The following is a 22,869-nucleotide window of genomic DNA, read 5'->3' on the forward strand; positions in this document are numbered from 1 at the left end:
TTTGTGCAGGAAGAAGCAAGAGTCTGCACTGTTGTTTTAGTATTTCTAGTTTTCTAGTTCCATGGAAAGAAGATGCCCTGGGAGTATATATAAAAATTAATAGCACTGAATATAGTAGACAGAGTCACTGAAATGACACACACATATGCTTGCGCTCTCTCTCTCTCTCTCTCTCTCTCTCTCTCTCACTCACACACACACACACACACACATACACAGACACACACATCCACAGACACATACAGAGGCATGCTTTGCTGCTCAAATTCCCTCACAGTAACACACACCACCATGTGAGACCATGAATGCTGCTTAGTTAAGAGCTAAACAATCCTGTGAGAGGATTTTGAACTTGCTGTGAAATGGACCTATACCTGAGCCACACATATTATCCAATTCAGGGTTCATAGTGAAAGTATGAGTTTACTTGTTTCGTTCTTATTACATCTATCTATCTATCTATCTATCTATCTATCTATCTATCTATCTATCTATCTATTATCTATCTATCATACATGTGTATCTATGCTATCATCTATCGTGTGTATGTGCTTTTACATGTATATAGTGTGTGTGCATGTACATGTGTATGCATGTATGTGGTGTATGTGCATGCATGTGCATATATGTTGAGTGTGTAATGGTGAGCCTATACTATGACGCATATGTGGAGGTCAGAGGAAAACTTCTTAGAGTCAGTTCTCTCCTGCCACCACATGGATTACAGGCATTCCGTGATCAGGCAAGCAATTTTACCCACTGAGCACCTTGCCAGCCTGTATTCATGGTTCAGACACAGATCTGTCTCTCAGGGACCTCTGAGGGTTTCCCTAACTTCCTGCCATGTGTCTCTCCTCCATGTTCTGAGTGGCTTCATATCTTCAGTGATTGACATATTGGAGGCACTTGGTCAATGCTGACGGGAGCAAGGTCATATTTACTTTGCACACACACTGTCCTCACAGGGGCCAGGCATGCATTTGGCTCACCAGCCTGGAGACCATGGTAATGTCAAAGTCAGCCCTGTTCATGTGTGAGCAAACTCCTGTCTGGCAAAAGGCAAGATGGCTTAATCAGATGTGTGGCTAGAATCTTCACAACACATTGTCCCAAATATAACATACTTGGTTACTGTTATATTTTAATATGGACCACTTATTGATGCTTATTTGAAAAAATGTGTAATAAGCTCCAAACCACAAGTTTAATGGTAACATGATTTAAAGATCTAGCTTGGTGTTTAAACAAAGGAGACAGTAGAGAACAATTGACGTGTACTGTCTCTTAATGTATAAGGCAGCGGGGGGCGGGGGGGGGGGAGTGCCACCTACACCACCCAGCCATGCACAGAGTGAGAAGTACTTATTCTGAGTTTATTTAAAAATTATACCCTGCAAATGACTAATAACTCCCTATTAGAAATAACTAAAATGTGCCAAATACTGGATTCGCTCCCAGATGGCTTATACAGTTATTTAAGCATGGGGTAAAACCCTGAAATTTTGTTTGGCAAGGATATTAATTATATAAGGATATTAGTGCATTTAGCTAATGCTAATAAAAGGCATCCACTTCTTACCTTAGTATTAGCAAATACGTTCAGATGCTAATTCCTTGACAGGCTTACAAAATTAAATTATAATTGAAAAGTTGTCATAGCAAACTCCATGGATCAAAAGTAATGGAAAGGAAAAATAATGAAGCGCTTATGGGTAGGAGTAAATGTGTAAAGAGAAGCAAATGACAAGTCCCTTGGTGAGGAGAGTGTGTGTGTGTGTGTGTGGTGTGTGTGAGATGTTCGTGTGTGGTGTGTGTGCATGTGCAAGTGTATGTGTGTGTGAGTGTGAGAGTGTGTGTGATATGTGGTGTGTTATGTTTGTGTGTGGTGTGTATGCATGTTCGTGTGTGTGAGTGTGTGGTATGTGAGTGTGTGAGTGTATAAGTGTGTGAGAGTGAGTGTGTGTGATATGTATGTGTGGTATGTGTGTATGTGGTGTGTGTGTGTGGTGTATGTGTATGGTGTGGTGTGTGTGTGTGTGTGTACGTGTGTATGTGTGTCTGTGTGTGTGTCTAGTGAGTAGTAGAATTTTCTAGCTTCTCAGAGGAGAATAGTAGACTAAAAGAAACAGTACACATTCTGGTGATCCAGATATCAAGTCGAAAGTGATGACTGTACAGTCACTGGCTGGATCAGAGGGGACCTCTCAGACAGAGACTGTCACAAAGGCATGAAAGTCATCCAAGAAAGTGACACTGCAGCCAAGCTCTGAAGGATGCCTTCAGATAGATCTGGTCAGTTAAAAAACACCACCAAGAAGAAGGTGTATTCTTCTGTTTTAGGATGAAATGGTGTATAGATATCTGCTAAATCCATTTGGTTCATAACTTCTGTTAGTTTCACTGTGTCTGTTTAGTTTCTGTTTCCATGATCTGCCCATTGATGAGAGTGGGGTGTTGAAGTCTCCCACTATTACTGTGTGAGGTGCAATGTATGCTTTGAGCTTTAGTGAAATTTCTCTTATGAATGTGGGTGCCCTTGCATTTGGAGCATAGGTGCTCAGAATTGAGAGTTGATCTTGGTAGATTTTTTTCTCTTTGATGAGTATGAAGTGTCCTTCCTTATCTTTTTTTGATAACTTTGGTTGAAAGTCAATTTTATTCAATACAAGAATGGCTACTCCAGGTTGTTTTTTGGGACAATTTGCTTAGAAATTTTTTTTCCAGCCTTTTATTCTGAGGTAGTGTCTATCTTTGTCACTGAGGTGTGTTTCCTGTATGCAGGGAAATGCTGGGTCCTACTTACGTATCCAGTCTGTTAGTCTATGTCTTTTTATTGGGGAGTTGAGTCCATTGATATTAAGAGATATTAAGGAACAGTGATAATTGCTTCCTGTTACTTTTGTTGTTAGAGGTGGAATTGTGTTTGTGTGGGTATCCTCTTTTGGGTTTGTTGAAAGAAGATTACGTCCTTGCCTTTTCTAGGGTGTAGTTTCCCTCCTTGAGTTGGAGTTTTCCATCTATTATCCTTTGTAGGGTTGGATTTATGAAAAGAAAGTGTGTAAATGTGATTTTGTCATGAATATCTTGGCTTCTCCATCTGTAATAATCAAGAGTTTTGCTGCATTTAGTAGCCTGGGCTGGCATTTATGTTCTCAACAATAAAAGAAACTCTGGGAGGATCAGCATCCCTGACCTCAAGCAGTATTACAGAGCAATAGTGATAAAAACTATATGGTATTGGCACAGAGACAGGCAGGTAGATCAGTGGAGTAGAATTGAAGACCCAGAAATGAACCCACACACCTATGGTCACTTGGTCTTGGACAAAGGAGCTAAAACCATCCAGTGGAAAAAAAGACAGCATTTTCAACAAATGGTGCTGGTTCAAATGGAGATCAGCATGTAGAAGGATGCAAGTTGTTCAATTTTAACTCCTTGTAAAAAGCTCAAGTCCAAGTGGATCAAGGACCTCCAAATAAAACCATATATACTGAAACTAATAGAAGAGAAAGTGAGAAAGAGCTTCAAACACATGGGCATGGGGGAAAATTTCCTGAACTGAACACCAGTGGCTTATGGTCTAAGATCAAGAATCAACAAATGCAACCTCATAAAATTGCAAAGCTTCTTTCTGTAAGGCAAAGGACACTGTCATTAGGACAAAACAGCAACTAACAGATTGGGAAAAGATCTTTACCAATCCTTCATCTGAAAGAGAGCTAATATCTAATATATACAAAGAACTTAAAACGTTAAACACCAGATAACCAAATAACCCTATTAAAATGGGGTACAGAGCTAAACAAAGAATTCTCAACTGAGGAATATCGAATGGCAGAGAAGCACCTAAAAAAATGTTCAACACCCTTAATCATCAGGGAAATGAAAATCAAAACAACCCTGAGATTCCACCTCACACCAGTCAGAATGGCTAAGGTCAAAATCTCAGGTGACAGCAGATGCTGGTGAGGATATAGAGAAAGAGAAACACTTCTCCATTGTTGGTGGGACTGCAAGCTGTTACAACCACTGTGGAAATCAGTCTGGAGGTTCCTCAGAAAACTGGACATAGTACTGCCTGAGGACCCAGCTATACCACTCCTGGGCATACACCCAAAAGATGCTTCAACATATAACAAGGACACATGCCCCACTATGTTCATAGCAGCCTTATTTATAATAGCCAGAAGCTGGAAAGAACCCAGATGTCCTTCAACAGAAGAATGGATACAGAAAATCTGGTACATCTACACAATGGAGTACTACTCAGCTATCAAAAACAATGACTTCATGAAATTCATAGGCAAATGGGATGGAACTAGAAAATATCATCCTGAGTGAGGTAACCCAGTCACAAAAGAACTTACATGGTATATACTCACTGATAAGTGGATATTAGTTCAAAAGCTTGGAATACCCAAGATACAATTCATAGACCACAATGAAGCTCAAGAAGAAGGAAGACCAGAATGTGGATGCTTCAGTCCTTCTTAGAAATATTCAAGCTGGGTAGAGGGTGGGAGGGACTTGGGAGGAAGAGAGGAAATGGAGCGGGAAAAGGGGGACAGGATCAGGTATGAGAGGAGACAGGGATGATATACAGAGGGTCAGGAATTTCAACGGAGGTGTGTAGCCATGGGGGATGGAGGACTGGGGGTAACTACCAGCAAGTCCCAGATGCCAGGAAAGCAAGAGGCTCCCAGGACCCAACAGGGGTGACATTAGTTGAAATTGCCAACAAAGGGGAGGGAGAACCTGTAGAGACCATATCCAGAGGTTAGGCAACCCCTCCCCTCTGTTGGCGTATGGGGACACCCACCCTTCTCAGAATTTTAACCCAGAATTGCTCCTGTCTAAAGGAAATACAGCGACAAAGAGTGGAGCAGAGACTGAAGGAAAGGCCATGCAGAGACTGCCCCACCTGGGATCCATCCCACATGCAGCTATCAAATGCAGTCACGGTTGTGGATGCCAAGAAGTGCTTGCTGACAGGAGCCTGATATGGATGTACCCCGAGAGGCTCTGCCAAGGCCTTACCAGTACAGATGAGGATGCTTGCAGCTAACCATTGGACTTACCATGGGGACCAATGGAGGAGTTAGAGAAAGGACTGAAGGAGCTGAAGGGGCTTGCAACCTCATTGGAAGAACAACAATATCAACCAACCAGAACCCCCAGAGCTCCCAGGGACTAAACCACCAACCAATGAGTACACATGGAGGGACCCATGGCTCTAGCCACATATGTAGAAAAGGATGGCCTTGTATGGCTTCAATAGGAGAAGCCCTTGGTCCTGTGAAGGTTGGTTTCCCCAGTGTAGGTGAATGCCAGGGCAATAAGGTGGGAGTGAGTGGGTGGGAGTGGGAATATCCTCATAGAAGCAGGGGGAGAGGGTATGGGAGAGGGGGGAACCTGGAAAGGGGATAACATTTGAAATGTAAATACATAAAGTATCCAATAAAAATGAAAAAAATTAAAAGATTTCAATAGGAAAAAAAAAAACACCACCAAGTAAAAAGGAGTGGGCATCACTGACAAGACAACACCTGCATAAGCTTGGAACCGGCCGTCATGCAGTGGGCTGGGTGGAGAGAGGTGCAGATGGGGCTGAGGAATCTGGAGCTATGGAATAGAGTAATGCAAAAGACTGGGTCACGTGACAGAGTCTTACCCCTACACTAATAAAAGACAGGTAAGAAGTAGAACTTGAGATAACAAGAAGCAAGTTTGCATACTAAAGCAGCCACTGCACCAGCAGAGACCCACAACATAAAACCAGGTAGTAAATGGGAAAGGATGACAATGGCTAAAGTGGCTGGGTATGAACATTTACGAGGTGTCCTTGGAGTGTGAGTCAGTAGAGTTTAGGGACCGGTGGATATGGAGCCAAGGGTGAGAAAAATTCTATCAAGAACGATTTGCGGGCCTGGTACATAACCACTGTCCAAAACGGGAAACAGTAGCAGGGTCACACCCGGGGAACGAGGAGGCACCTTTTACAAGTTACGGAGCCAGTGAGTAGCCCCGATGGCTGTGAAGTCCAGAGAGACATCAGGTCTGAGAGAGCCAAGCAGACACAGAATGAAGACCTGCCAGGGAGTGTCAGATGTAATCGCTAATACTTTAGAGAAAAGCTAGGCCCAAGGGAAAGAAATGTAGATCGAGTCACGCGTGACGGGATGTAGTAGATACTTTCTGTAGTTGGTAATGGGGAGATAGTGCATGGGTTTGTGTACAGTGGAATTACAAAACTCTGAGGCAGTGGACAGCATGGAGTCAAAACAACACAGCACAGCCACCTTTGGAATCATCCTTTAGGTCCTGGACAGGGTGGGAGTGGAGTTCAAGGAGATGCTGTCTACCAGGAAATAGTTTGTTATAAACATGATTAATGTCACAGACAGACAGACAGACAACAACGTAACAGGGCTCTGAGGAGAGCTCATCTCAAAGCACCAGAGCCAGACGGTATGGCAGGGTCTCAGGAGAGAGTCAGAGCTCAAGTGGGAGACTGATCTTCTAGCTGAGGAGAAAGGAGGCTTCCCAACGGGAGCCTGCAGCTAAGCTCTCTGACTCCCAGGCAAGAGGCAGGGGAGTGGTAAGAAGCAGTTTGTGTGTGGTGCACAGAGATAAGGTCCCCAGGATGTAAAGTCATTTCCCAGGTGGGAAATCCTGACATGGGGATGTCTTTCAGAGACTTACAGAAAGCAGATGGATTCTAACACTATGTTCTTAAACTCCCATCTCTCAGAAGGAAACAGTTAGGTTTTATGTGGGGATGTATCATGAAGGAGACACAAACGTCTGAGGTGGCAGTGGTGACAGGGACAGGCATGCCTTATGGCATCTCCTGTTGTAAAGCAGTGGTGTTGTCCTCCAGAGTTCCTGCCAAGTTAGGCAGGTATCAGCACACTACTCTGGAAATCATGCCTGAGACATTCAGGTCAGTATTGTCTCTATCAATTATTTCTCCGAACACATGTCAGCACGGGACAATATTAATTTTAGTAATTCAGAGACTCAAATAGACAAATTCATACCCCCGCCTTAATAAGAAATGAAAACTACTGTAACTACATAATGAATTTTATGAGAACAGCAGACATTTAAAGAAACGTGGAGAGTGAAACTGAACACTGAACACTGCACAGCCATCTCCAGCCTCCAGTGTGAGCTAGGCTCTGTCATCTGATGTCCCTTTAAACATCCAGCCTAGAGAATCGAGACAGTTCTGGTTTATCTTCGACCTAGAAATCCATGGGATGTGATCTCTTTACCAGGCCGTTTATTTCTTGGAATCTGAGAAAGACACAGAAAGCCTTGCCTGTGGCCCCTCTCCCTTTACCCCAGGTGCCAAGGCTTTAGAACATCACCTGACACCCAGGTGTGAAACTAAAGTCCTGGGAACTTCTGACCTTTATTTCAGAACTAAATTCCTCTTCCAAATGTCCTCCGAGAAAGAGTTTGCACTCTTATTACCGATCCAGCAGAAAAATGCCTCACTAGAAAATTCAAGGCTATATCGAGATCCTTAGTGGTATTCGTCACAGAGGAATAAGGAAACGAAGGTGGGGAAAAGAAGTGATCTCAGTCGCCAGGCTGTGCACACTGTGACAAAAAGCTGCCCAATCCAGAGGCAATGGCACATGCTTGCTTCTACTTTGCTGTGACACACCCTGACCCAAGGCAACTTGGAGGACGAAGGGTTTGTTTGGCTTACTGTGTCTGAGTGGTGGAGCTATCGCAGCTGAAAGACCCGGTAACACACAGGGAAGGTAGGGTGGCAGGTACAGAAAGCCAACTGGTCACTGTCATCCCCACTTAAGAAACAGAGCAAGCAAGACATGGGGCCAGACTGTAAAACCCCAAAGCCCACCCTGAGGAACCGGTGACCTAAAGGTTCCACAACCTTCCCAGGCTGCATCAACAGAGGGGGACTGGGTGTTCACAAACATACACCTGTAGGGGGCACTTATATGCAAACCACAGGTGTAGGTAGGGATCAGATTTTAGATATGTACACAGAATCAATCCATACATCAGTGCACCGTATTGCACATTTGTATCTTGCCTAGGCAACCTAGTGGGTCCCCGTAAGACAACAGGAAAGGGCTCCAGTTACAGCTCCGGGATAGAGCAGTTACCTAGCATGTAAGAACCTAGGCTTAATCCCCAGTACTGCTTAAAGGGAAACAAAGGGAAAGGGAGAACGGTGAGTAGTCAATATCTGGGGCAGAAAGTCTAGACGGTCAGCTGACTTCAGTCCTGTGATGCTTTACGACTACTCAGATATTGGGCTATCCTTATCTACAAATGCTCCTCCATGTTCATTATCCAGATGACGTCAGGGTCAAGGCAAGTCCCGACAACCATACAGTGGTTTACACGCGCCATAAGATGGAGAAGAAATCATGTAGAACTAGACGCTCTTCCAACATCCTCTTCCACGAACCGCAGCCTGTTAGCTCTGGACCCCACTGCCTCTGAAGACTGCTGTGTACGCACTGCATTTAAAAGTAGCAGTATCAAGCGTCATAAATACTTCCAGAAGAACAGAGGAGGCAGCACATGCCTCTAGTTCCCACACTCACATGTTAGGGGCTAGCCTTTGCTACTGTGTCTTAGAAACCAAGCAGGTGTTAGCAGTGGAGCCCTTTGCCTACCATGTGCACATGTGCAAGGCCCTAGGTTCAATCAGCGACAAGGGCAGCCCCACAGAAGCTCCTGGCTATTATGGATAAAGAAAGGACGACAATTCAGCAAGAAAGCTGACCTGCCCACCCCCTTCCCCAGTCCCACAAGGCTTGAATGGGACGGAAGTTCTCACGGCAAACAGGAGACGTGGAAAGAGCCGATTTTAATTACAAACTTTATTTGTCCATCCAGTTCACAGTTTATGCGTGGTACATCCCACCACATCAGCCTTCAAGAAGGGCTATTCAGGAGATGGGTATAGCTTTCTCTGTAAGAGAGCCCCACACTCTAAAATTTTGGTTAGAATCTTCATAGGTTTATAAAAGTACTCTCTGCAAGCGAACTGGATATATTTACATTTACAGCTTAAATTCAAATTTCGGAAAATATGAATCTTTTCGTGTTTTTAAACATCCTGGGTTTACTTCTTAAGACTTTCATCTGAATGCCACGTGCTCACGTAAGCCCATCCCTCCTCCCCCAGAAGGAAAAGAAATCGGTTTTGCGATTGCAGGTAGAGGACTCCTTTTCCTTCTGGGCTTTAAAAATTACACAGACAGTGTTCAGCAGGTGTGAGTACAGACACGGAGGGAATGGTGGTGGTTTACTAGATGCAGGTACTGATTTTTTTTTCTGAATCTTGAAACATCCAAAAAGAATTACAGGATATAAACTTAAATTATAACGAGTTATCAGCCTTCTCTTAAAAAGTAACTCAGGGGGTTTAGATTGTGCTACTCAGCGTTTTCTCTAGTGTTAGAGATGATGTAGGCCAGCAGCCTGTATCTTTCCGTGTGCAAAACTCACAGTGATCCCAAGTCCAGCCTCTGTGCTCACACCCAGTCATGACCACAGAGGGACCCTGGGCCGGCTGGGGCTGTGCCCCCTTCTGAAGGGCATCGCCTCACCCTCCAGTTTGGCAAGAACCACTTAGGAAAAGTGTGCAAGCCTGCTATACCTCGTGGGCTAGTCCAAGCCGACGGTGAGCAGCGTGTGAGTCAACGCACACACATGTGGTCTCTGTGCTTTCTTCCCATCAGAATGAATCCATACCGACTGTCTGAGGTCACCTTGGAATACCAGTCTGAACAGTTTTCCTCATTACACCGCTTAGACTGCAGATGTATGTGCTTACCTCTTCTGCCTTTAAAAATGACTAGCTATTAATAAATGATAAACTTCAAATACTGCCAGAAAAAAGGAAGGGGGTGCTGTGTGGAAGCAGCCAAGGTTACCTGGCTGGGAATTATTACTCTGTACATATATAGAGCTGTACCACTGGTACGCCAGTCAAATAAATACTCAGAGGGGCCTTCTCTGACCTCCCTTCTCTGCAGTGCCCAGGACACCAGAGCTCCCGTGTTGCTTCTGTGCCCATGGTTGGCATCTGTTTCTTCTGTCAAGCTATGCCTCGCTTCCAGCATGGTAAGCAAAGGGGAGGGGGGCAGTGAGAGTCAGCAGAGGTGAGCCCAGGGTGAGGGTGGGGAGGGGGAACCACAAGCCCACCAGACAGGGTCTTGTTTCTTCATAAGATAAGGCACTGGCAGAAAATTTCTTAGGTAAAAGGCTGCGTAAGAATTTCTTGCCATTTACAAAAAGAAATGTTGTCATTCCTAAGTGGTCAGGTATCCAGGCTCAGTTAGGCGAACCCTGAAGGACCAAGGGCTGATCCCTCCAAACTCCACGACTAGCAAAGCATTCTGATTCATTCAGAGGCCTTATGGCACATTAGGAGAGAGGGGAAGGGAAACAGTCTGGGCACAAAAAAGGTATCAGACATTGCCCGTCCGTCACTCGCCACTCAGTGGGACAGCTCAGGAGCCTCCTCATGAGTGCCGCCTCAGGACTCCACACTCCCTGGATGTAAGGTGACCAGATGGGTGAATCTATCTGCTTTTCCTTTGAGCTCATCATGCACAACGTTTAGATGCTACCAGCAACAGTTACCAGGAGCCTAGAGAAGCCCTTCCCTATGGCTCCACCTCAGACTTCCAAGAGAGAGCTACTTCATGTTCTCAATGACAGCGATGTCTTCAGCAGCACAGTGTGGTGTCAGACCGTTCAGATAGATGCTCTCAGCCTTCAGCAAGGGAGGCAGGACTTCCCTCTCGCTGGTCAGGTGGTTCACCGACAGGGTCCTCCTACATGGAGTCAGTTCCTGGTTATGGTTACCCGCCAGCTCTGCAGAGAGCTTCCGCTTCACGGACGTGGCACGCTGGAACTTGTCATAGATCTCCACACTCAGCCGCCTCCTTGTTTCCTTGAACTCGGCTGTGACATTGGCTGTCCACTCAGCGGCATGCGCTCTGAACTCTCCCACCTGGAGCATGGAGGCCAAGAAGAGAGAAGCCATCAACATGGGAGCCACATCGCGTGTGATTCTTGCATTATTTGGGGGATTTATTGAGAAGTTGTCTATGCTCTCACAGTGACCGTGATTAGCAGCCATATAGAGGCTACTCCCTATATAATTGGCTCAAAAATATTATGAACATAAACTCGAGAGATAAAATTATATTTATAAGGCCTTCCTTAGCCACACGTGTGTGTGTGTGTGTGTGTGTGTGTGTGTGTGTGTGTGTGCATGTGTGCGCAATAGTCATGTCACAGAAATAGCATATGTGAAGTCAGGTGCAATGGGGAATACATGATTAATAATCCAAGAACTGTGGAGGCTGAGGCAGATGTTTTGATTAGATTTACTAGCTGGCCAGTCTAACCTAGCTTGAGAGCTCTGGGCCAGGGAGAGACCCTATCTCATTAATTAACCAATTAACTAATTAAAGTAGAAGCCACCTGAGAAACATCTGAGGTTAACCTCTGGCCACCACATATGTGTACACACACCTGCACACATACATAAAGACATTTCAAATGCTATAAAAAAGGAAATCTCTTAATCTGTCCCTAAATCTTCGGGGTGTCATCTATTGCTTTCATCTGCCTGTAGTTTCAAGGACTGTGATGTAGAACATAGAACGGGTCATTTTAGAGACAGCAGGACTGAGGAAGAGAATGAAGTGTTAACCTAGGTGTACTGCTATTAGCTTGAGATGCAACCCAGTGTTTAGAACTCAAAAACACTGGGCAACCTTTGTGTCCAACCTGGAGTTGCCACTTAGGAATTCTCAGTGCCTAAATGAACAGGAAGATACATTATTTCTGTAGTGGGAGAGCAAAGAGAAACAAACTTGCAAGTTTGTTCTGAGGTTGGCTTGAGGAACCGTGAAGTTCAAGGCAGTTAATTCAATGAGTATCTATGGAAGGGCAGAAGCCTTTTACCCTTCCTGATCTACCAACAATTACACAGTTAGTGCCAACCTAACAGCCTAGCTGAGGCGACAAACTTTACCAACCACAAGGACCTATAGAAATGGTCTGAGCAATACAGACCAAAGACCCCACTCCGTGACCTAAGCCACTCACAGGTACATTTTTGTATCCTAAAAATAGAAGAAAGACCAATCTTTGAGGGACTCCATGGTCCCCTTGTAAACAAAGCAGGCTTTGTCATCAGGAACGATTGTTTTTCAGGGGGAGGTCCTAGCAGGAATCTTTTCTCCATTTTCCTCAGCTTCCTGGATGATGGGGGGGGGGGGTCCAGGGTGTTAAGCTACCTTGTCTTCTCTTGCCTGGCAAGCAAATTAACAGAAGTTCTGTTCTGTTTCATCTTTAGATGTTGACTTCTGTTTTCAATGCTGACATCAGAAAATTAATTGATAGTTTCTACATTCCCATGCATTTCTGAATAAGGATGGATAAAGATATTTACTATAATCTGATGTGTGTGTGTGTATGTGTGTGTGTGTGTGTGTGTGTGTGTGTGTGTGTGTGTGTGTGTGTGTGTGTGTGTGTGTGTACATGTGGTGCCAGGTCATAGATATTAATATATATGTGGGCACAAACATCATAGGGACATTAAATACCCTCTGAATGTGGTAAATGACAGGTGGGTCACTTTCACACACAACTTTAAGATTTCTTTAATCTCCTCCTCCAAGGCAGGAGAGGGGTAGAAAGACAGTAAGAGTTGGGGTAGAGGGTACCCATAGCACAACAATATATACAGGGCACATGGAAGTCAGAGCAGCTGTGACTCTGCACAAGACCTGCGCATGGTCAAGCCAGCCTGAAGTCTAGCAAGGATCAGAGAGGGACTCATAAAGTCCCATCCCTATCCCTACCTGAGCAGCAAATGATTAGAGATTGATGACTGTTGGTGAATAAGGGGAGAGTCAGTGTCCATCAGGGTATCCTCCCACCCCCCAAGAAGCTACTCGTGTAGATGCCCTACATCCGTGTGCATACAAGCAACACTAAGTGTATACTTTGTGTTTAAACAAAAGAACACGTGATATTGGAAGTGAAAGTCATGGGGTGAATACGGAAGAAACAGAGTGGATTTGATTAAAACATAATATATACACAAATGAATGTGAAATAAAACATGTTTTAGAAAATAAGCAATCATTTGCTATCTTGGTCTCCCTCTGGTGGGGGTGAGGTGGGGAGCCAAACTCTGTGGCCCATGCAGTTGAGATCAAACCTATGGTTACCTCTGGGGCAGCAAGCAAAGAGGCGCTCAAAGGACAGCAGTTGAGCCTGCAGGTGAGGACTGCCACACATGGACGAGTGACTACATTTAACCTTGATCTGGGGAGAGGGAGCTGTTGGGTTTTCATCAGCTTGATAGAAGCTATAGTCATCTGAGAAGAGGGAACCTCCTTTGAGGAATGGCCATCATCAGATTGGCCTATAGGCAAATCTATGGGGCATTCTCTTGACTAATAATCGATGTGCAAGGGTTTAGCCCACTGTGGGTGGTGCTATTCCCAGGCAGGTGGTCCTGGCTGCTGTAAGAAAGAAGGCTGAGTAAGAAATCCAGTAAGCAGTATCATTCCTCCATGGTCTCTGCTTCACTTCCTGTCTCCAGGCTCCTTCATGGTGCACTAAAAGGTATAAGGCAAAGAAATCCTTCCCTCTCCAAATTGCTTTTGGTCTTGATATTTATCACAGCAATAAAAGCAAGTGAGTACAGGAATACCCTTGGGCTAGCAGAGCAGAGGGAGTGTATGTTGGTGACACATTCAGTCTTAGATTTGGTTCCCTGTGAATCTCACACACAGTGATAAATCACCACCCACTGTTCATACTGGGTTTCTATTCCTTAACCAGGTATCTTCCTGCCCAGGTTAACTGTGTGCCCAGCTCATACTGCCTTCATGTCTTGAGTGCCTCCTGTCTGACAGAGTGAAGGGCCTGGTGTGATACACAAACACCGTCCTGCAGGTTTGAAATAGCACATTTAACAGGAAAAGTTAAAAGATCTGCTTTCAAACAATTCACAGACCATGTGAAGCTCAAGAAGAAGGAAGACCAAAATGTGGATGCTTCAGTCCTTCTTAGAAGGGAGAGCAAAATACTCATGGGAGGAAATACAGGAATAAAGAGTGGAGCAGTAACTGAAGAAAAGGTCATGCAGAGACTGCCCCGCCTAGGGATCCATTTCATATGCAGCCATCAAACCCAGTCACCATTGCTGATGCCAAGAAGTGCTTGCTGATAGGAGCCTGAGATAGCTGTCTTCTGAGAGGCTCTGCCAGAGCCTGACAAATACAGATGAGGATGCTTGCCCCTAACCACCAGACTGACCACAGGGAACCCAATGGAGGAGTTAGAGAACAGACTGAAGGAGCTGAAGGGGTTTGCAACCCCATAGGAAGAATGACAATATCAACCAACCAGACCCCACCAAAGCTCCCAGGGACTAAACCACCAACCAAAGAGTACCCATGGCTCCAACTGCAAATGTAGCAGAGGATGCCTTGTGTGGCATCAATGGGAGGAGAAGCTCTTGGTTCTTTGAAGGCTCATTTCCCCAGTGTAGGGGAGTGCCAGGGCATTGAGGTGGGAGTGGGTGGGAGGGAGTGGGAGCATCTTCCTAGAAGCAGGAAGAGGGGGAAGAGAAGGTGTAGGGGGAGGGGATAACATTTGAAATGTAAACCCATAAAATATCCAATAAAAAAAATCCGCTTTCTCTGCAACTCCAACTTAAATTGAAAGGCAAATTACAGCTTAAAGATTAAATATTGCCTTTAGTAAGATCTTGAGAAGAAGAAGAAGAAGAAGAAGAAGAAGAAGAAGAAGAAGAAGAAGAAGAAGAAGAAGAAGAAGAAGAAGAGGAGGAGGAGGAGGAGGAGGAGGAGGAGGAGGAGGAGGAGGAGGAGGAGGAGGAGGAGGAGGAGGAAGAAGAAGAAGAAGAAGAAGAAGAAGAAGAAGAAGAAGAAGAAGAAGGAAGAAGAAGGAAGAAGAAGGAAGAAGAAGGAAGAAGAAGAAGAAGAAGAAGAAGAAGAAGAAGAAGAAGAAGAAGAAGAAGAAGAAGAAGAGGCAGAAGAAGAAGAGGCAGAAGAAGAAGAAGAAGAAGAAGAAGAAGAAGAAGAAGAAGAAGAAGAAGAAGAAGAAGAAGAAGAAGAAGAAGAAGAAGAAGAAGAAGGAAGAAGAAGGAAGAAGGAAGAAGGAAGAAGAAGAAGAAGGAAGAAGAAGAAGAAGAAGAAGAAGAAGAAGAAGAAGAAGAAGAAGAAGAAGAAGAAGAAGAAGAAGAAGAAGAAGAAGAAGAAGAAGAAGAAGAAGAAGAAGAAGAAGAAATGTTCGCATCAAGGTCTCTCTGACCCGGAACTCAGAGTCCTTAAGCTTTCCAAGTGCTAGGTTAATTGTAAGCTTGCCCCTTGGCAGGGCCTGGTGTAAAATTTGAATTTTATTATAAAATGAGTGTTATTACTGATTCTACCTGATTGTCCTACTGCTGATGATTTTATGGAGGAATTTGCCTGCTCTATTTCATAATTCATGATTATCCAAGAGAAAGAACACCGAAGGACACTCTCTCTCCTCCTTTATGAGTTTTCCATAGCAGGAAGTTTAATTTAATAAACTAAGCAAACGATACTACATTCCCTGTCTAAGTGAGTGACGAAAGAAAATCAGATATGACAAGTAACTTATTGCTAGCCCTATCCCAAAAGGTTGCTACCCTTCTTGAAGACTCACTTCCCCTTTGTCAACATTCTCTCTCTCTCTCTCTCTCTCTCTCTCTCTCACCCCTCCCTCCTCCCTCCCTGCCTCCCTCTCTCTCATCCTGCAAAATGAACTTTTACCATAAAAGTTATACTTTGCTTCTCAAAAGTCAACTGTTACTCTTTTCACGGGTTAATTTCCTGTTGTCTCTAACTAGTATCTCCTCCCCACAGATACCGAGTATGCAGCAGACATCCAGTAAATGTCTCTTGGGTTAGTGAGCACATCATATAAAGCACTCCCTCTCAATCTGACAGACCGGTGATAAAAGTTGATAAAAGTCGTGAAGCCCACATGCTGCTGTTTTTCTCTTCCTGTATTTGCTAATCTTATTTTCTTCCTTTTCCATATTTTGTAAGGATAAAAATGTGCCTGGTAAACAAATTGTTTTGCAAATGTCTGCATTTCAAAACAGTCTGGACCCCTTTCCATGTGAGTCCCTGTTTCCCCTCCCAGTTTCTGTCAGTGATCTAAGAGTGAGTGTGCCAAGGCTTCGATGTGCCATGTCCCCCATGTGCTCCTGGTTTTGAAGACTTGGTCCTCAGATGGTGGCAGTGTTTTTGAAGGCTATAGGAGCTTAAGAGACTGAGCGGGGGCAGGGCTTAAGCCTTCACGGCCTGGCTTCACCTTCCTATCCACTCTCTGCTTCCTGCTTGCCAATGCAGTATGACCAGCTGGCTGGAACCCTGCTGTCATGCCTGCCCCGCTGTGATATATACCCTGCTTGAACTGTGACCCCTCAAGTAAAACTACCCTCCCCTCCCTTCTGCTCCCCTCCCTCTTCTCCCCTCTCTTCCCCTCCCCTCCTCTCCCCTCCCCTCTTTTCCCTCCCCTCCTCTCTCCTCCCCTTCTCTGTCCTCCCTTCCCCTCTCCTCCCTCTTCTCCCCTCCCCTGAAGTCTCTTCACATTCCCTATCCTTCCTCCCTCCCTGTCTCTCACCCTCCCTCCTTCCTTTTCTTTCAGTTGGTTTTTCTGCTGTTTTATCTCAGAAGGCACAGCAAGCCGTGGAGTAACAGACAGGATGGCGCTGTGACTTTGTATTGCCGGGTATCTGGGCAGATGTTCTTTAGTCTGAGTGCTGTTAGAAGTGACACTTAGTCAACCCTCCTGACCCACATTGTTGCTAACATTTCCTGGTTGTCACTGCAACTGGGAGCAGATACATACTACCTTTCACTTTTGCAGACATGAGTTTTCCCCCTTCCTTCCTTCCTTCCTTCCTTCCTTCCTTCCTTCCTTCCTTCCTTCCTTCCCCCCTCTCTCTTTCGTTCTTTTTTGGTCTGATTTCACTAGGGAAGCAAACCCCAAGTTCAAATCCTTAGTCTGCCACCTGTCACTCCACATGTGTGTTTCTCAAGCCTCTGCTTTGGGATAATGTTCTTTGTGAATTGGAGACAATAGAACCTCCCCTATACAGTGCAATAACAACGCACACACACACACACACACACACACACACACACACACACACTGCAGCAACAGCAGGCATATATACACACCATATAAACTTCTGGGATATGGCATAATGCCACCCAGACCAGTGTTAAGGAAGATAGCTCCTTTCCTGAATTCTAACTGAGAATTATTTGCAGACAGAATTTGTGGCAACTCCACTACTATTGTTTTTTTCCTTTTTTGCATACCCTTACACACACAAACTCTGCCTTTCTACATCAGAAATAAGACCTGATTCTGGGCACCCCACCCCCAACCCCAGACAGCTAAATATCTCAACTCTGTCTTTATTGCAACTTGAAAGTGAAGGGGTCTTAAAGGTCTGGAGAAAGCATGACACTTTCCTTGAACTTCACCTGAATTTTCTCAAGAAGCAAATTTCACAAAGTCACCAAGGCCTCACGGGCTGCTCATGACCGAGAGAACCCTCTGCAAAGCCAGAGTCCTGAAGCCATTAGGAAAATGACGACCGCCAAAAGGCTTCGGTTTGTCCGAGTCCTGGGTTGCCTGTCTCATCTTTAGTTGTATTTGACCTCTGGCAAAGGAGGTTGCCTCTTCCTACTCTGCAGAATGTGATTTGCCTAATTTGTAGAGAATGCCCAATGGCAGACAAACGACCGCTGCAAGGCATCATAGCTTAAGTCTTAACAGTCAGAAATGGGCAGGGAAATGGGGAAACGACTCAATGTGTAATCATATTCTGCGTGCCCATAGGCAGCCAGATAGCGTCCTCTCTGGAGCATCAGATTCATTAGTGTAAAACAAGAGAGATCAGAAGGGAAAACACGAGAGACGAGTGTGTGCACATATGCACGCCCATGAGTGTGTTCTTAAAGTACAAAGAACTCTATGGTTGGTGAATATAATGAGACCAGTGCTGATATGATGCCCAAGAATGTCTTCGTTACCTATTAATTCTAACACACAAAACTTTCTGAGCAACTAGAATCCACACTAGACAGAAAGCCACCCTACAGCTGCTGGTGGTGTTAGTATGGCTTGAATCCCCAGAAGGAAACAATGTATCAACTCATAAAGATATACCCTTGGGCTATTCATAGCTCATGTTCTCTCTTAATTGTGTCGGTTTTCACAGTGTCATCTTTATGATACTAGACTTAGGGAACATAACTGTTAAGCCTCAAAAAGATGGAGAAAAAAAACCCAGGTCCTCAAAAACTAAATCAAGGCATGAACATAAAAGAAAAAGTATCCCTACTCCTTAAGAAAAAAATTAATCTGTTCCTATTTCTTAAGAAAAAAAAAACAGTAACTTTATACAACCCTCACAACGTATTCGTTAACCACCAAATGACACAGTGTCCTAAAGCACAGAATCAGCTTACACTGAACAATCATATATTCAAGAAGTAAATGTGCTGTGTTAAATAGAAATTCTGGAGTTGGGAGACGGCTCAGCAGCTAAGAGTACTTGTTGCTCCCGCAGTGGAGCCAGGTTTCATTCTCTGTAACAACATGGTTGCTCCCAGCTCTCTGTAACTCCAGTTCCAGGAGATCTGAGGGCCTCTCTGACCTCTGTGAACGCTATACTCATGTGGTTCACAAGACACAGGTTTTAGACCCATACTCATCAAATGAATAAAGTCTTTTAAAAATTTCAAAACATCAAAATTTGATGTTCCCTAGAACATCAAATATATAAGTAAATTTTTGTTGTCTGAAATGTTGATACTTATAGTCTTCTGGAAAATTACAATGAATTCTTATGCATTAAATTGGTTTTATTTAGTTGGATTTTATTTTTGAAAACCTTATAGAAGCTTAAATCAGTGATTCCCAACCTTCTGAGTGTTGTGACTCTTTAATACAGCTCCTCATGCTGTGGTGACCCCAAATCATAAAATTATTTTCGTTACTATTTTATGACCATAATGCTGCTACTGTTATGATTCATAATATAAATATCTGATATGTGACATCAGTGAGAGGGTCATTCTATCCCTCAAAGGGGTCAGCCCACAGGTTGGGAATGCTGACTTCAATCTCACTTCCTCTTCCTTTGACATAGCAATGTACATCATGTAGTGACCAAGCTGTCGGCACACAGTGGTCCTGAATGGTTACCATGGATTTCCTCAGCGTGGGAATTTCCTGAAGAGCCTTCTCCTGGATCCCACGTGTTTCAAGCTTTTATCTCACTCTCACAGTGGCTCAGTGACAACAGCAAAGGCAGTAAGTGGATTGCACATGACCCCTTCCTCATAGACCATGGGGTGACTTACTTCTGTCACTAAACCATCCATCCCCCTGTCCTAAACTTACCTGATCCCACAGTTGCAAATGTCATCACTGCCTGGTCTGCTGCAGTTTCAATTCTGCACTGTCATGGCTGTGTGCTAACAGTTCAGATTGGTGCTCCCATCTACTCTGTGTTCCTTTCCGTTTATCTCCTTATAACTTGCCTTTGTTCCTTGAGGTTCTGTCTCCCCTCCCTGCCCCCTCTCTCTGTGTATCCTCCCTGCCCCCCAGGTGACCATGTCTTTCCATTTGTCAACAATCTCAATGATACCTCCATACTTCCTGGTGACTCTTTTATCCACAGCTCTAGGTCAGGTCACCCCTGAACCCACAGTATCTAACTGACTGCTCCCAGGGCATCTCACTCAGATGACCGAAGGCACGCAAGTTGCAGGTCTACCTGAGGACACCGCTGAACTTCTTGAGTGTGAAGCTCCACACGATCACTGAGCTGCCCAGATCAAACGTTATCATCACCCACTCCTCTTCCTCCCACGCAATCTCACATCTAAATGCCTGCTCTTCCTGCAGAGCCACCCTTCCTTCCCTCTCAGCTCCTTCCCAGCCATCCACCTCACTGGGCTGTCTCACCCAAATCTCCCAGAATCGCCTAGCATCCCCTCTTCCTCAAACACAGCCCCACACAGCAACCATGCCCTCCTGTACTATTCCAGCCCTTCCAAGGAACTCCTGCAATCTGGGGCCTGCCTATCCCTCCAGACTCAAGTATAAACAGCCGTTATCTCCAGCTCTGTCTCCAGGAGCGCCCTGTATCTTTCCTTCAGCTCCCTAGGCAGGCTGCACTTGCTTGCCAACCTCTCAGTCCAGACAATAATGTTTCCCCATTCCTCTGGGATAGTTTCTGCTCTCAGGGAACTGAACATCCTCACAAAGCCATTTTCCCTAGAATATATTTTGATCATCTGTTTGTTCCTGGGCCACTCTGTACACTCTGTCCTTAACTCAATGCTCTCGGCACGACTTGTTACAATTGCTGGTTTAATTTGCTTATCTGGCTTCGTGACAGGAGGCAGGTTTTGACTGCTGGGTCCTGTTGGGTATTTCCAGCTCTGGGAAGAGTATATGCGTTGAGAATGCAGGCGGTGTCAGCTGGATAAATCAGGTGAATGTATGGCAAACCATAATCAGGTCAAAGGGAGGGTTTCCTCATCTGATAAGACATCTTGTTCCTCTCGAGAGGGGGAGGCAGCTTGTGAGAAGCATTCATGCCTAACCTGGTCTACATAGTTGAGACCCAGGCCTGTTTCCTCAAGCCTAGTCTCTAAGTTTCTAGTGACCGGAATGCCAGGCCTGCATAGACGCCTCTCACCATGCTCTTTCTCACTCCCTCTTCAGCTTACCAGTTCTCTCCATTTTCATAGCTCTGACTGCCTTGCATGACCATGGTAAGCAGCCCCAGACTCTGGCCTTCACCACTCGCGCTGGCTAGCGATTGGCCTGCCAGGGCTATTCCAGAGAGGGAAGAGCCATTCTGAGTGCGGATGGAACCATTCTATCATGGAAGGGGTTTTGGGGACAGACTAAATGCAAGGAAAAGGACAAAGTCAGATGGGCCCCAGCGCACACCTCTCTGTGCTTAACATGACCAACCACCTTACAGCCACCCAACTGTGCCTTCTCCCCATCAAACTGAGATCAAAGAAAAATCTATCCCTCCTTCAGTTGTCTCCTATTGGGCATTTTGTCCCATCAATGATAAAAGTGACTACCATACTGTCCTCATGGGGTACCCCAAACCTCTTCCTTGGCAGCTAGAGGCCTTTGCTGAGACTTGAAGGCCTCTCGGGACAGCCAAGTGTCGTACCCACAGAGCCCTGGGCTGCTTGCCTCTGCAGCAGTGGTCTAGAGCCTGTGACTCCCCTGTCTCTTTGTGTTATCCCAAACAATGTTAGGAAGGCCATTCGAACTGCAGCAATGAACTTAAGAAACAGGCCCTTGCAATAGTTTTATCATTCGGGGGGAACTTTCCTGAACTGTCTGATTGACCAACAACCGTGCAGAGGACAACTCTGTGTTTCTTTTGGATGTTTCCAATGTAGAAATCTTGTAGGAAGGTTGTCAGTGTTCACGGGAGTACTGACCACTCTCTGGCTCCCATCACATGTGAGGCAGACCCCGACTGTGCAGCCTTCTGTCTCCCCAAACACTTTATAAAGCAACATCTATGACTGTGCTTCGGAAAGCAGTAACTCAGAGAAATGCACTCATTCCCTGCCCTGATGGGGTGGGACAGAAACATGTGTACCTCTGAACCAGTGAGGAGCTGCCCACTGCTGCATGACACAGACACCCCCTGTGGGAACACCAGGCCATCCATCTTGAGGGTCATATTTGCATTCTGAATCAGTGTAGATTAGCACAGCCCAAAGACAAGGCGACCTAGAAACCCGGGGTCCTATTCATTTGCCTCAGTGCAACCTAAGTATCAGAATCAATTTTAACAGTTCAAAAAAATCCATATCCCGTGCCAAAAGGCCAGTGATTTACAGAAACATATCCTGATCAAGAGATTCTGACAAAGAGAAAAACAAAACAAAGCAAAACTAAATGTTGAACACAATAGTGATGAAACCTCCTCTGTGTTTGGAGAGGCCGTTGCCTATAAGAACTATTTTCTACTACCACAATGGGTTGAGCATTGAATAAAACTGCTTCATAACTAATTATTACCATAGCCAATAATGAATGTATACAAGCAAAAGTACCATGTGTACACGACATGGTAACTGGATTCTAACCATTATGTGTCTACTAATACAGTAAGTGGTATGTTGCTCTTTGGAAGAGGTAATTTTTTTTCTTTTATTGGCTGTTTTTAATTTACATTTTAAATGTTATCCCCTTTCCTGGTTTCCCCTCCAGAAACCCGCTATCCCATCCTCCCTCCCCCCGGCTTCTTTGAGAGTGCTCCCTCACTCACCCACCCACCTGCTCCTTTCCACCTCCCCGCCCTGACATTCCCCTACAGTGGGGCATGGAGCCTTGACAGGACCAAGAGCCTCTCCTCCCACTGATGCCCAACAAGCCCATCCTCTGCTACATATGTAGAAGGAGCCATAGGTCTCTTGGGATGATGGTTTAGTCTCTGGGAGCTCTGGGGGAAGGGGTCTAGTTGGTTGATATTGTTGTTCTTATGAGGTTGGAAACCCCTTCAGCTCCTTCAGTCCTTTCTCTAACCACATTTTCTGTATCCATTCCTCTGTTGAAGGACATCCGGGTTCTTTCCGGTTTCTGGCTACTATAAATAAGGCTGCTGTGAATATAGTGGAGCATGTGTCCTTGTTATATGTTGGAGCATCTTTTGGATTAAGCCCAGGAGAGGTATAGCTGGGTCCTCAGGTAGTACTACTTCCAATTTTCTGGGGA

General features: G+C 45.0%; 1 protein-coding gene across 5 annotated transcripts in view; it reads right to left on the reverse strand.

Annotated features, from left to right (window-relative positions):
* Positions 1–8,855: 8,855 nt before the first annotated feature.
* Kcnk2 (potassium two pore domain channel subfamily K member 2) overlaps positions 8,856–22,869 on the reverse strand; it is a 197,300-nt gene continuing 183,286 nt past the window's right edge. For 3 of the 5 annotated variants that reach the window (XM_006250433.5, XM_006250434.4, XM_063271988.1), the window contains one exon: positions 8,856–11,014. In XM_006250433.5, coding sequence (XP_006250495.1) covers positions 10,697–11,014 — 318 coding nt within the window. In that variant the 3' untranslated portion in view covers positions 8,856–10,696. 5 annotated transcript variants of the gene reach the window in all.

The sequence above is a fragment of the Rattus norvegicus genome, chromosome 13 (genome assembly GCF_036323735.1).
Source record: "Rattus norvegicus strain BN/NHsdMcwi chromosome 13, GRCr8, whole genome shotgun sequence".
NCBI lineage: Eukaryota > Metazoa > Chordata > Mammalia > Rodentia > Muridae > Rattus > Rattus norvegicus.